Raw genomic sequence first — 13,245 nt, 5'->3', positions numbered from 1 at the left:
ATGCATGGGTGGGGAGTAGATTAGCCCAGAAAAAAGGGGGTGTATGGAATTCTATATGTTGTACATATAGAAGGAGAGAGAAGGTATTTTCCCCTCTGCCAGAAGCAATTGGCCAATGAAACCAGTGGAAGATTCAGGAAAGGCAACTAGTTCCTCCTACAATACATAATTAAATCACAGCTACCAACCTGGATGGCTTTCAAGGCTGATGAAACAAATTAGACAAAGTGCCAACAGGGTTGGGGGGTGAGAGAAAGTGTACTTTAGTTATAATTAAGCAAAACTTAGCACTTCACTTTAGTGCCTTCCATTTTCCACCGGGGTTCTCCATGAACTTTTGGAAACTTGCAGATAATCCAACTGTTGTAAAAGGGACTTCCAAGCAGGTAAGAGGCCACATTCATCCATCTGATTTAAAACCATCCTTTCTGCATATATTTGTCTCTTCAAGTCCATCAGATGGGAAAGCAACAAATCCCCATAAATGACTCATACCATGCGCCCAGTCTTTTAGTAATTTTAATTAGTTACATTGGGGTGTGAGAAGATGCACATTAAAACAAAGGAAGAAACAGAAATGCCAAGTGGAAAGCACAGGCTCAGACGGAGTGAGCAGGGGTCCCACAATGCTTGTGCCACAGCTCAATAGCTTTGCTCACAATGGCATCTGTGTTGTCTTGAGGTATCTGTGAGAGAAAAACAGCCTTCAGTTGCTTTGCAGCACGATCTCATCAGGAGGACACTCTGCGGAGAACACCTTGCTTCTGTCTGACAGAAGGCAAGACATTTTTGCCTGTCTTTTGGAGCCTGTCTAGTTGACTTACCTCTCAGTGGGCAAGAGGGGAATACAGAGCCTGGGGATCCTTTGTCCTTTCACCCACTATCATACTCCGTTTTCTTCCCCCAAACCCTCTTCCAAGATCACAGGAGCTGCTCAGATTCCTTCCTCCTCAAAATCATTACTCCTATGGCCTCAGGGCGTGGGGGAAAACCCTATGGTCCCTTGTGTCACTATTATCATATTATATTTATCCCCCCCTTTGCTTCCTCTTGCGGGGAACCCAGGGAAGCTTACAAGGTCTCCTCCTCTCCATTTCACCCTTACAACAGCCCTGCAACATGTGCTAGGATGAGTCACGGTAGGGGGCCCAAAGTCACCCACTGCCTTTCACAGCTGAGTGGGGACTGAAACCCAAGTCTCCTAAATCCCAGTCCAGCACGAATCATCACCATCACCATCATTATTATTTTCATTAGAAAAATGATACCCAGAGACATTATACAAATATTACATATAATATCAAGATCAAAAGGTTTCATAAAAAGTCAGTAATTGTGAACTCTTCTACACTCCGTTAAATTAATACTTAATTAAAACTCATTCAGCAATTATTCCAATTTTTAATTCTTAATACTAACTCATCTTCCATTCCTTTTAAAATTAATTTTAAATAACAAACCAATTGTGTAAGATTTATAACACATTAATGATATTTTTACGAGCTCGATTTTTGTGATTACATAAATTGTCTATAAGTTTTCCATTTATCATTAGATTCTTCAGTCAGTCTTCTGTTTACGTAACTAGTTAGTTTTGCCATTACTGCATATTTAGCTAGTTTATTTTTCCATTCTTCTTTAGTTGGGTAGTCTTCTGCTTTCCATTTTGATGTAATGACAACTCTAGCTGCTGTTATCATATATTTATATAACTCTACCATATTCCTTGGCAAAGTTTCTGGTACAATACTCAGTAGCATATTTCTAGCATTCATAGGAAAGTTAATTTTCAAAATTTTCTGTGTTTCTGCATGTATATCTTCCCAACTTTTTAAAACATTTTTTTTATTTATATCCTGCCTTTTTCCTACAAAGGGCTCAAGGCAGCTTACATTATCTCTCCTCCTCCATCTTATCCCCACAACAATCACCCTGTGAGGTAGGTTGGGCTGAGAGACTGTGACTGGCCCAAAGTCACCCAGTTGGCTCCATGGCCGAGCGGGAACTCGAACCCAGATCCTCTGAGTCCCAGTCCCATGCTCTTAACCACTACACCACATTATTACACATCCACCATATATGATAAAAAGTCCCATTCAGTCCAGCACTCTTAACCCCTACTGTATACTGGCGCTCAATGCCTTTTCCAGGGGACAGTCTTTTCGTCTGTCCATTCATCCCCTGAGCATACAGGGGCTCCAATACGCATCGAAACCCCTCCTACTAACTCATTTCCAATGAATGAGCAGTTGCTTGTGTGCAGGCAGACCTCAGTTAAGGGAAGGAAAAAGATGCCCAGCACAGGAGAATCATACATGCATTTCAGTATGCCTGAAAATCTAGATTGGGTGATACGTATTCAACCATTTCATTTTTATATCTTCAGTCTAACAGCAAAAGGTACCCCTTTTCCCCCTTAGATATGCACATGTAAATGCACTAAGTGGAAAAAAATGGACCCATGAGTACAGATATAAGATCACACTAGTACATACTAGTGTGATACTTAATCTCTGTAAGCCACCCTGAGCCGCTCAGCGGAAAGGACGGGATATAAATGTTTTAATAAATAAAAATAAATAATACAGTACCATCCTCTGAAGATTACCCACATGTGATTTAGATATGTAAACATCATGCACATCCCAATCAGCCTTGAGAGCTGTTTAAAACTTGCTCGATCTCATGTTTTATTTACTGAAGATGTCTCTGTTAAGGATCAAGCCAGGGTCCTTCTATGTGCAAGAATGTGTTGTACCATTACCATTATTTTTCCAAATAATACAAGCAGCCACCAAAAATAATTTACCCACCGCTGCCAGCTGTTAAAATGGCTTCTGAGCAGGATATTGAATATATCGTTATTCTTCAATGGTCAATCTTTCATCATTTGTATTTTCCCAGTTAAAGGGAGATTAAACAAAAGACATCTACGCTTTTCCCCAATCTAACTCCCCGGACTGTGGAAAATGCCTGAGAAAGTGCAATTTAACCAGCTCTTTAAACCAAGGGAGCATCCCTGCTTGCAATTACATGTTTTTGAACTGTCTCCTCTTCAGCCTAGTTTAGTTCTTTCAGAACTAAATGAAAATGTAAATGTAATAGTTTTGCAAAATGAACATTGTACATTTAAACACTTGAAACTTTTAACTCCACTGCTCTTCTGAACATAACTAACCTACCATGCCTTTTTAGAATTCATCAAAGGGTGGGGAAAGGATACTTACATTTTGCAAAAACTGTTCAATCTTTTCAGCACTATTCAGGGCCATCAACTTCATTTTAAAGGTTAATAGGATCTCAACAGCAATGAAGACAAGAATTTTGCAAGAGCCACTAATCACCTTGTCCCAAACCCTAGAAAATCCAATCACAAAGTCATACAGCTATATGCCCTTAATTCCATACCTATAATTTAGATTGAGTGCTGAAGCATTTTTTCTTTCCTGACTTAAAGCTGTTATTGCAAAACATACGTAACTGTCCGCACCATCTGAATGACTGATGTGCTTCTTCACAGGCTGTTGTCATGTCAAAACTCACTCATATAACATCCCTGAGTTTAGAGCACAATATAGATTATTTATTTATTTTATTCATTTCATTTCTATAGTGCCCCAAACCTGGAGCACTCTGGCCAGCTTACCAAAGTCCTTACCATGTTACACAAGTAAGCTCCTGCCACTTTAAACCAGCATCACACCTCTGAATTCTCGAGGTCCCCTAATTTTTTTGATTAAAGGCTCGCTTTTCATACAGAGGGGCTAGTTGATCTGGAAGACCCAATCACCCACCTTCAAGGGCTGCTTTACTCCATGCTTTTCCGGTATGGTTTATCAATCCTAAGCTACCAACTGCCTGCATCCACTACAAGACAGTAGGTGTCTCATAGGCAATATATTTTCAGCAGAGCTCACCCTAGAACAGTCTACTGCATGGGGGCCTGGGAGGGCAACAAATGTGTGGCCTTTTGGATTGTTTGCTAAGGCGACCTGTGCTTCATGGACCTGTTGCTCAATCTCAGCTGTGCTTCAAGTCCCCCGTGGGACCGACTGCCAAGATAGCAGGGGAGGGATTGCCTTGCCTTTGCAAGCTGGATTCAGGTAGACAACCGGCAAAGCATCTTTTGAACCAAAAATCATAAGGCAGGTGGCTCATTGCTGAACATGATTTCAGGTGTGTTAGCAGCCTGCTGTCTTCAAGGCTCAGGTACTGTTCCAGAAGTTTTGGCTGCACCATAAATACAAAGAGAAATGATAAAATATAGTCAGATAAAAGCCTGTAACTCCCAGCAAGCCCCATCCAGCACAGCAAGATTTTTTCCTGCCTATTCTTGAACAGGAGAACACCCTAAAATACTCTCCCAGCTATTGTTGGTTATTTGTAGCAAAAAAGCAGCTACAAAAACTGCATTGTCAGCACTGAATTTAGCCTGAGACATGAAAGGCATGTCCTGAACAGGTTGGGTGGAATTGTAAGGGTTGCTAAGAAAAGTTCAATAGTAATTGACTCTGTTAACAGAACAAATGTGCATATTTGACATATTTATTTGGCTTGTACCTCCCCTTTCTAAAAAGAAAGGGGCCCTCAACAAGGCTAATGAACATAAAAAGTAAAAGCAAAAAAAGCGACCATTTCGTTCAAACAGTAAATTAACAATGCAACCAACAGTACAACAAGAACAGAACAACAGTGCCACCAAGCCAAGCTCACAGGCCAAAGGCCTCCGTGAATAAAAGCACCAGTGTCTGATGGCAGAAAGTCAGCAGAGGATGAATCAACCTAATCTCCCTCCCCAGAGAGTTCCACATGCTAAAAGCAGCCATCCGGAAGGCCCCCGCTTGAAGGATCTCCACATAGATCACATCACATTTATACTCTGCCTTTTTCCCTCTTGCAAGCAATCCAAGGTGATGTTCATAGTCCTCCTCTCCATTTTGCTCTCACAACAACCCTGTGAGGCAGGTCAGGCTGAGAGTCTGAATGACTCGAAGTCACTCAGTGAGCTCCACTGCTAAGCAGGGACTAGAAAGAGGATCTCCTGAGTCCCAGACCCACACACTCTGCATGTATGTGCGCACACATGTATGAGCACACATGCACATAAAATATATATACATATTCTTACCAGCTGTGGTAATGAATCCTTGTACTTATTCAACTGGTTTACAAAACTACTAGCAAGCCAGTAGCAATCAATCTGATCTTCCACCATTTCCTCCATTGCTTTAGCAATAGCAAGGAATATCTCATCTTCATCTTCCTGGAAAGCAATGCAGACATACAATGAAACTATTAGGTAGGATCATGTACTCATCACATTCAGTCCTATGATAGTAACTCTGCTCTTTGGTAGTGACGAGTAATCAAGTTCACAGTAATGACTGCTGCACTCTCTTTCCTGCTTGAAAGCTTTCTTTCTGATTATGGCTTCTTCGGAGAGTTACTTGAAAGGAAACCTAATGAAGTGGGCTAGAAAGGGATGGAAAGAGTCATATGCAATATCCATATGACTTTCCTAACTTTTTTGGGCAAGAGTGGCAGCTTGGGGACTCCAGGCACTTGCTTTGGGGCCCACCATGGTGTGCTTGATCTTGTTTTTTCTTCGTTTTTCTTTTCCTCCTCTGGCAGGTTCAGTGTGAGATGGGAGGTTCTAGCTGACTTCCATCTTAATTTCCCATGAATGCCTCTGGGCAGGTTACTTGACCTCTGCAAATGCCAACCCATGGCAACCATTTGACGGCTGTGCCTAAAACAGCTTCGCAAATGCTCAAATGTGCCTCCGGATCCCAAAGGTTGCCAACCTGCAGTGAGTAAGCCAGGCACCCACTCTTTGGGGATTTTCCAAGATCCTGCCCCACCGCATTCTTACGAGGAAATCAAAGAAGGGATGGGAGGGCAAGAGGAACAAAGGGGGCAGGAATCTTTGAAGCTCCACCAAGGTCACTGCCCACAGTTTCTCAGGCTGCCCGTGACACCAGATGCTTTGGAAGGGACGGGAGAGGACCCAGGAGAGAAGGGAGAGCCGTTGCCCTGCCCAGGTGCAGCAGAGATCAGCTACCAAGTTAGATGGCTTGTGTAGATCTTGCCTGCTGGATCTCCACTAGTGGGAGCCACCCTGAGGTTGGAGCCTGCAGTGTGAATGAAAGGGAAGGATTGGGGAGAAGCTTCTGTTCATGCACTATTTTCATAGGCAGTGGCTTATCCTTCAGCTTGCTAAAGGAATCTCAGAGCCACATTATCTTGCTGGCTGTAAAGTGCCAATGAAAACCTGCATTGTAAAAAACTGACTGGACAGCAAGGGTGGGGCTCAGGACCCTGCTTTGGAAGGAGGGCAGAGTACAAGTTTTGGGATGTGGCAGGATGGACAAGGCACATCCAAGGCATATTGAAGAGACAGTAAGGAAGGCTTTTCAGGCATCCCAACAGGTTACATTGGGAGGGGGAGAGGGAAAATCAAGACCAGTACATCTAACAAGTGCTGCCTGCAGAATACAGAAGTCTTTCTCCAGGCCAAATTAAGCATGACTGACCAGCGGGAAAGATGAATTTCGAGGCAGCTTTCCTGATTCCAACTGATATATCCGGAGGAAAACTTCAACCTGTGGAGTACAATCCTGGATAAAGCGAATTACTTGAAGAGCATGGTGCACGTCCCTGTATTGTTCCTTTCGACATTCCATCACAAATGAATGTGATTCATGGTGAGGAGGAAGAATTCCTTTGGAAGAAAATGGAGAGAGAGTGAAAGGGCAAGATTTAAGGTCACCTGCTGCACTGGTCTTTGGATTTTCCCAACGCAATTATATTTTAAAGACTTTTAGCTCAACCCAACAACACAGCCATGAGCAGCACTGGTGTGCTGGAACCACCATTGCAGGGCTGCACCAAAGCACCTTGCCTCTATGTTGTGCATGCCAGCTTAGCCAGCCGTCATGTCTGCAGGGAGGAGAGGGCATGCTATGCACGTGCACCTTGGGTGGCATGTGAGGGGTGTGCTGGTTTGGGTGCACCCCTCAGATGCTGATTCAGACCATGAGCACTTCTTCTGAACAGGGCGTATGTCTGTACATCTGTGTAAAGTGAATTGGGCTCGACTGCCATGGGATTATAAAAATGGTACTTTCACAACAGATTTAACTCAAGATTCCCTGATTACTAAGTCTGAAGGTCAAATACTTCAAACACATTTTATACATTTAAACATATGATTAAACATACAATGAGCGCATGCATTTGTCTGGTTTTAATGAACCCAATTATTAAAATATACTCAACATATTTACTGGATATATAATAAATACTCAATGCTTTTATTATATTTATATTCCATCTTTTCCTTCAAGGAACCCATGATGAAACCCACATAACCCCTTAACTTCCTGTCCATCTTTTCTCACAACAACCCTGTGAAAAAGGTTCAGCTGAAAATTAGTGACCAGCCCAAAGTCATCCAATGAACTTCACAGCATGTCCAAAGCTCTTATTATTTATAACCAAAATTTGGTTTTCACAGTGCACCCTACCTAAAAGCACCTTCCATACCAGGGTCCGATACATGGATGGCAGAGGAAACCTTTGACTAAATGTGCAAAGCTTCTCAATATCTGTGAATAAAGATTTAAAAACAATGCCGTTTAAAACTGACAGCCAGCTTTCAGGAAGCCTGAAAATTAAAAGGTTAAACTGGGAAAAAAGCCATGGTGAGGCAGAAATGGCTTGATATTACAGCAGGGAGACAACTGCTAGGGGGAAAGCAACAACCCATGGTGAGCCCAACCATGTCAGTCACACTGCAGGTTGCTGGTATCTGGGGACAATGTGTCCAGCATCTTAAGGGCCACAGGAGACTGAAAATCTCAGTCAGACACAGAGCTCTGACAGTACATCCCTCTCCACTCACTGGCCACTGGCCAATGTCACAACCTTGGAAGACAACACAGATAGAAAAACATGAGCAATGGGCAGAGTAGGAAAGTGCCACTGACCCACAAGCCTCTCCTGCCATCTCCATCTCCAGCCAGGTAAGTGAATTATTTATCTATTTATTTATTTGGAATTTTTGTATGCCATCCCATTCGCATAAGCCTCGGGACGGCTTCCAACATAACAAATAAACGATCATATAAATAGATACATATAAACTCTGGATTCACCCTGGCTAAAAATTTTAAAACCAATAAATACTATTAATAATTATTAAAATATTGTTTAAATAAAATGGTCTTGGCCTAGCGCCGAAAAACAAATAATGAGTGCCAGGCGGACCTCTCTGGGGAGCGCATTCCATAAGTGGGGCGCCACCGCAGAGAAAGCCCCAAAGAATTAGATGGACTAAGAATCCTGCTGGGCTCAGAATACTTCATTGGAGGTCAAGGAAGCAAGGATGCTCTGTTGCTCCTCCCATCCAGCCTGGATCTTGCAGGCAGAGCTTTGGATGGATGGAGGGCTCAAAGAGTGGACTACTCCATCTACCTGTTGGTTGGTTCTGTAGGATTGCTAAAGCTTTGGTTCAGTAATCTACTGATTAAAAGACAAAATGCTGTTAAGCTGCTTGTTCTGCATGCTTGTTCTCCATGCCAGTTAACATGCTTGGAGTCTTACGCTCACAAGAGTCTCCCAGCAGGGATTCACGTCCAACAAAAGTGAACCCTACAGGCTGCATGGCCAGTGTCCCACTCTGAGATCTACTTGGCATGTTGTACAAAAGTGTAAAATGTGGCTAGTGCAAGTGACTCAGACATCTGTATTCCAAATCACTTGCACATCATCCCTAGTGTGAGCTGTGCATGGTCTAAAACTGAGCAATCAGAATACATACATCTCTCTGCAGGGAAATCTCATAATTTCCTTTATTGGGATGTTACATGGGAAGTGAGGAAAGACAGCAGACTTTCTTGGAGGCAAGCCCTACTCGTCCCAGCTATGAAGGCACAGCACAACTGGAAGCAAGGGGAAAGAATTCTTAAGGAACAGGTAACCCGCCCCCCAAACAAGAGAGAAGGCACTGTATTCAACCAAGGAACACAAATACTACCTCCACCACACAATGTACTGGTCAAAACTTTACGTGGTCAAGAAAGGCGCTGAGCAACTGCAGCTCAGGGAGGTATGTTCATACAATTATTCCCAGGTTTTTGACAACAGAGGACAAAGACAGTTCATACAACATCTTAGGTGCACGTTCTGCACTTTGCAAGGTGTAAGTGTGCAGGTTTTGTGTAAGTGAACACATATAAGTAACCATTCGTGTGTAAGAATGCTTTATCCACACATTCATCCCCTCCAGAGAAGAGGAAAAACCACAGTGGAGAGGTGTCAGCTTCAGCTCTCACAAAATAAGCCCCCTTGGAACCAGCGCCTGCTCCCAATGTTTGAGGGACCTTGGCAAAACACCCGCAACAGGCCTCTCTCACTGTCATTGTCATCAGCTGCCTTTGCACTCTACCCTCCTTCTCCTCATAGGTACCACCTGAGCAAATAGCCAGGGGAATCTCCTGTTCTTACTTCTTACCACCACCCTCATCTGGGCCAGAGAGAAAGGAAAATGAATGAGCAGATTGCAGTGGTGGAGTTCAAAAGCAACTTCAGTCAGGGCATGGCCTCTCAGCTAGTGCCCAACCATGGAGCCTTTGTGGCTGGCCCGGAGAAGAGGAACCTGCTTCCACCCCATTGTCAGCAGGTGGGAGGGAGGGAGGGAGGGAGGGAAGGAACTGAAGTGACTGCATAAGTAAGCATCACTAGCTTCAACAGATTTTCTCCCAACTAAGTGTGCACAGTATTGCAGATGTATCAGCAAGCCAAAATAGAGGGGCATGTTATCACAGGTCCAGCCAAACATACCCAACCGATCATCTTTCAGAAGGATTTCCAATGACTTCTTCTCTTCAACACCACGAAATCCTACTTTCTCATAATAAACGGATCGGAAATTTCTCTGAGGGTCCTCAGCCATGTTTCATCCTGGAAGGAAAAAGGAATTTTAAAGCAATTAATCATGGTTATTCACAAAAGATTATGATACGTGTAAGTGCCGAGACTTATAAAAATATCAGCATGGTTTGAATACTACAAGGCCCATGCACTGCTGTTAATAGCTATCTGCTGCCTTTTATCTCTATCTCTACCTCTACAGGGCAGCAGCTGAAAATGACAAAACCAGCTACCTTTGCAGAGAGAGGGGGTGCTTTACAACACATTCAAACCTATCACCTTAGAAAGGCAAACAAGACAGGTGCTTAGATGGGGCCTAACAATCATTGGTGTTGGGCTGCAACAGCTCTTTGTCTTTGTTGCAACAAAGCCACTCTACAGCTCTTTAGCTGCAGATGAACAAAGCCAGTATATCAAGAAGCACTAAAGGTTGAAAACATTTTCTTCTGAAATCTGATAAAAGACTAGCATAGCACTTAATAGAAAAATCACAGATGAACGTAACTATTTTCATTGTAAATCGGCCTTCCCAACCTGGTGTCTACTACAAGGCCTATCATTCCCAGACAAGTGAGTGTGCTGACTGGGAATGCTGAATGTCACACATATTCTAACACATCTGGCAGGTGTCAGGTTGGGGGTGGACAGCTGTAAATTATTTGATAGAACAAGGCTTATTTCATTTGAAGCTAAAAAGCTGCAAAGTGGTTTTGTAGCAGTAAAAACAAGAGACTTGTGGCATCTTACAAGATTAATAAACATAATGTGGCATGAGCTTTTGTGGACCACAGCCCACTTATTCTAGCCCACTGAAACTTGTCACAATAAATGTGTTTGTCTTTTAAGGTGTCACAAGGCTCCTTGCTGTTTCTGATAATACAAGTTAGATTCATTCATATGTAATTCTTCTAGCCCATACCTTGGTAGAACATGCCTTTTTTATCTCATATGTTCCTCTATGTTCAAATTGTACAATGCTTGGCCAAGAAAAATCTAGAGAGTTCTCTGGCATCTCATGGCTGAAATCCTATAGGTTCATCTCTGACCATGTCCCACTGAGTTCAAATGGAGCTTGTTTCTGTGTAAGTATGTATAAGACTGCAATGTTAAAGCATAAGCATTAACAAGGCAATATTTACTTCCTCAGATATATGAAACTTAGCACTGGAATTTGTCTATGTGAATGAATAACATGATGAAATATGCATTTTCAATGTTTTAGACAAAATGTATTAAAAATCTGACAAAATGTTTATTTCTGCCAACTATATTCAGCCAGCTAGCATTTTAAAACCAGGCGCTCTCTCTCTGCAGATTTTAATACTACAATCCTAACACACTGACTAGGAAGTAAGTCCCAATGAGCAGAGTAGGGTTTACCTTCTGGGTAAACATACCTGGGGTTGCTCTGCACACCCACTTTGGCCAGGATCCATCAAAATACTGCTTTTCAGCTTATGTCCACCTGCAGTCTAGCTCGTTTTCTATCTCTCAAGTAAAGATAGACCAGGAAGAAACACGCGTTTTCAGCTCACTTGCTACGAACGGGAGAAGCAGGAATGAACAAAAGATGCCATTCAGGGGCCAGGAAGATTAGTCTGGAAAGATGTCTTTGTAACCAGTGGAAATTCTGGTTGGAGCATAATAAATAAGCGTAATACCAAGTGTGTCAAAGAAGAAATGGATGTTTCGAAAAGGCAGGTCTCTGGACAATACAGAAGCGAGGAGGCCGGCTCAATGGGCAAGAGCGCAGGGAAAACGCCAATGACAAGAGAGTCGATGGGGCGGGGTAGTCACAGCAGGAAGGCGCTGGAGCAAAACATGTAGCAGCCTTGTCCAACCTGGGCTTTCCGAGCCTGTTAGAGCCCAATTCGGGGCTGGCTGGCTGGCCGGGAGATGTTGGAAGTTGGAATCCCACACTACTCCAGGGCTCCTGGTTGCTGAAGTCTGGTTTAGAGGATAAAAGCGAGCTACGCATTTGACGAATTGGCACGGCTCCAAAAGCTTGCCCATGCTGTTGGAGAGGCGGCACAGTAGGTGGCTGGAAGGCGGATGGAACACAAAAGAGCGAGAAGAGGAGCCAAGAGCGACCGGGGGTGGAGGATGGCACGTGAGGGTTACCGCAGGAAGAGCGACGAGGTGCAGGGGATGGCGGATGGGGAGGCAGATGAGATGTTCACAGTCAAAGCAGAAGCAGCGGCGACGGAGGAAGCGGTCAAAGGAACGAGGCGGGGGAAACGAGCGCGCACAAGGCAGCTGCAAGAACTCTCCTTCGCTCCTCCCTCTCTCCCGTCCTTCTTCCAGCCCGCCCACCGAGCTACCTACCTGCCAGAAAAGGGCAGCTGCAACCGTGGCTCGCCGACCGCAACCGCAAGGAAAGCGGCGCACGCAAACTCCGCCTTGCCCGCGCCGCGCAGCCGCTGGCGCGCCCAGCTCGGAGGGGAAGGAAGGCGGAAGAGCGCTTCGGCTGCCTGGAAGGCCGCGCGGCAGTCTTGCAGACCTGCAGGACTACAGCACCCAGCATTCCCAGCCAGGCTGGGAATGCTGGGAGCTGTAGTTCCACGGCTCTGGAAGGCGCGAAGTAGGGCAAGCGGTGCTAGGACTGGGGTCGCTCGCCTCTCTCCCGTGCGTGAATTCTTCGTGTATGAAAATGCTCTTCTGCCAAAAAGCAGCCATTCTTTCGAGTGTGCAAAGAACACTCGAAATTGGAGGTGTGCAAAGAACGTCTGAATGGCGATCTGATGAGGCGGAGAAGAAAGTCTCTCCTCTAGCAATTTTTCTTTTAATCAGTGGGTCTATATAGGAGACTCTTTCCATAGCATTTTAATGGAAAAGGATATGAACAGCGGACGAAAATATAATTTAAACAGACTAGGAAAGCTGTATTATTATGGGAATTCGTCTACAATCCTCAACATACTTACTTGAGAGTTAGTCTCATTGGAAACAGAGAGACTGACATGCTATGCTTATTTTAGATTTCACTGTAATTTTCTTGCACAGGCGGTGGGGTGGGGAAGGGGGCGTAGCTGATCAGAAAGGCGCTTGTCTGTAAGGAAAATACTAAGCCAAAGTGCTCATTATTTTCAAATGGCACAAGGTTAGATCAATCATTTTGATTGATCAAAATATCCATCATATCAACCCAATATTTTGCTTATTAAAGCCAATTATTTGTTTTCTTAAGTTCATCCTTTACAGCCAATGACCAGTATTTGTATGAATCTAGTGATAAACGGAGACCTTCTAGAGAAGGTTGCAGCCGATCCACTAAATTGTGTATTCTACCACTAATCTATGGTAAAACTTAAG

At 43.8% G+C, this 13,245-nt stretch overlaps 1 protein-coding gene across 5 annotated transcripts; it reads right to left on the bottom strand.

The window, feature by feature from the left end:
* Positions 1-505: 505 nt before the first annotated feature.
* Positions 506-12,345, bottom strand: TBC1D7 (TBC1 domain family member 7). Of its 5 annotated transcripts, XM_044432639.1 has the most exons (9): positions 12,259-12,316; positions 11,331-11,471; positions 9,844-9,963; positions 7,527-7,607; positions 6,534-6,721; positions 5,129-5,263; positions 4,085-4,230; positions 3,228-3,357; positions 506-686 (listed from the first exon to the last, which is right to left on the bottom strand). In XM_044432639.1, the coding sequence occupies exons 3-9, from the start codon at positions 9,953-9,955 to the stop codon at positions 600-602; spliced, it is 879 nt and encodes a 292-aa protein (XP_044288574.1). In that variant the 5' UTR covers positions 9,956-9,963; positions 11,331-11,471; positions 12,259-12,316; the 3' UTR covers positions 506-599. The 5 variants fall into 5 exon arrangements, with proteins under 5 accessions (XP_044288574.1, XP_044288573.1, XP_044288575.1 ...); XM_044432638.1 differs by lacking the exon at positions 11,331-11,471 and having other exon boundaries at positions 12,259-12,345; XM_044432640.1 differs by lacking the exon at positions 11,331-11,471 and having other exon boundaries at positions 12,255-12,305.
* Between the last annotated feature and the right edge of the window lie 900 nt (positions 12,346-13,245).

This window comes from Varanus komodoensis, unplaced genomic scaffold (assembly GCF_004798865.1).
Source record: "Varanus komodoensis strain SLA01 unplaced genomic scaffold, ASM479886v1 scaffold243, whole genome shotgun sequence".
In the NCBI taxonomy this organism is placed as follows: domain Eukaryota; kingdom Metazoa; phylum Chordata; class Lepidosauria; order Squamata; family Varanidae; genus Varanus; species Varanus komodoensis.
The sequence above is the reverse complement of the archived record's forward strand: the minus strand, read 5'-3'. Positions and strand labels throughout refer to the sequence as shown.